The sequence below is a fragment of the Plectropomus leopardus genome, unplaced genomic scaffold (assembly GCF_008729295.1).
Source record: "Plectropomus leopardus isolate mb unplaced genomic scaffold, YSFRI_Pleo_2.0 unplaced_scaffold74599, whole genome shotgun sequence".
Classification (NCBI taxonomy): Eukaryota; Metazoa; Chordata; class Actinopteri; order Perciformes; family Serranidae; genus Plectropomus; species Plectropomus leopardus.
The window spans coordinates 1-749 of NW_024682138.1; the positions used below are offsets into that span (position 1 = coordinate 1).

The 749-nt window shown below is 53.8% G+C and overlaps 1 protein-coding gene across 1 annotated transcript; it reads right to left on the reverse strand.

Moving 5' to 3' along the window:
* Positions 1 to 14: 14 nt before the first annotated feature.
* On the reverse strand, positions 15 to 570 carry LOC121940097 (laminin subunit beta-1-like; the record flags this gene model as incomplete). Its single annotated transcript, XM_042482960.1, has 2 exons — positions 15 to 111; positions 353 to 570. Coding segments are annotated over 2 exons (315 nt in total), but the record flags the coding sequence as incomplete, so codon positions are not given.
* Between the last annotated feature and the right edge of the window lie 179 nt (positions 571 to 749).

Here is a 749-nt window from a genome sequence, read left to right on the forward strand (position 1 = left end):
AAAAGTGGACATACCGTGACATTTGACTTCCGGGTCGCCCCAGAACAGCTCTCTGCACTCACTGCAGGTCCTCCCTCCGAAACCCGGCTGGCAGGAACACTGACCGCTGACCTGTGGACCACACACACCACTTAAAGCACGGACCCTAACAGTGTCAGCACTGACCCCAACAAAGTTAGCACTGACCCTGAAAGAGTCAGCACGGACCCTGACAGAGTCAGCACGGAGCCTAATAGAGTCAACATGGACCCTGAGAGAATCAGCTCGGACCCTGACAGAGTCGGCTCTGAAGTGAAAGTTTGCTGTCATAACATTTTGAATGTCTTCGTGCATCACATGACCTCGTCCTCACCTCGTTGCAGGACGTCCCATATGAGTGTTTGGGGTCACAGTCGCAGCTCTGACAGCCGGTGCCGCTTGCCATGTTCCAGGTATCGGCGGCACAGTGGTCACAGTGTTGGCCAACAACGTTGGGCAGACAGCGACACTGACCGCTGCTGCGCTCGCAGTGACAGTCAGTGGAGGACGGACAGCTGGACGGATCGCTGCCCAGACGGTTACAGACACACTCTAAGGACGCCAGCAGGACACGATTTACTGGACACTGTCATCCAGACATTACACATTCAACTAGCCCACCCAGTAAAACCGGTACACCCAGTAAAACCAGTACGACCAGTAAACCAAGTACACCCAGTAAATCCTGTAAAACCAGTATGACCAGTAAACCAAGTACACCCAGTAAACCC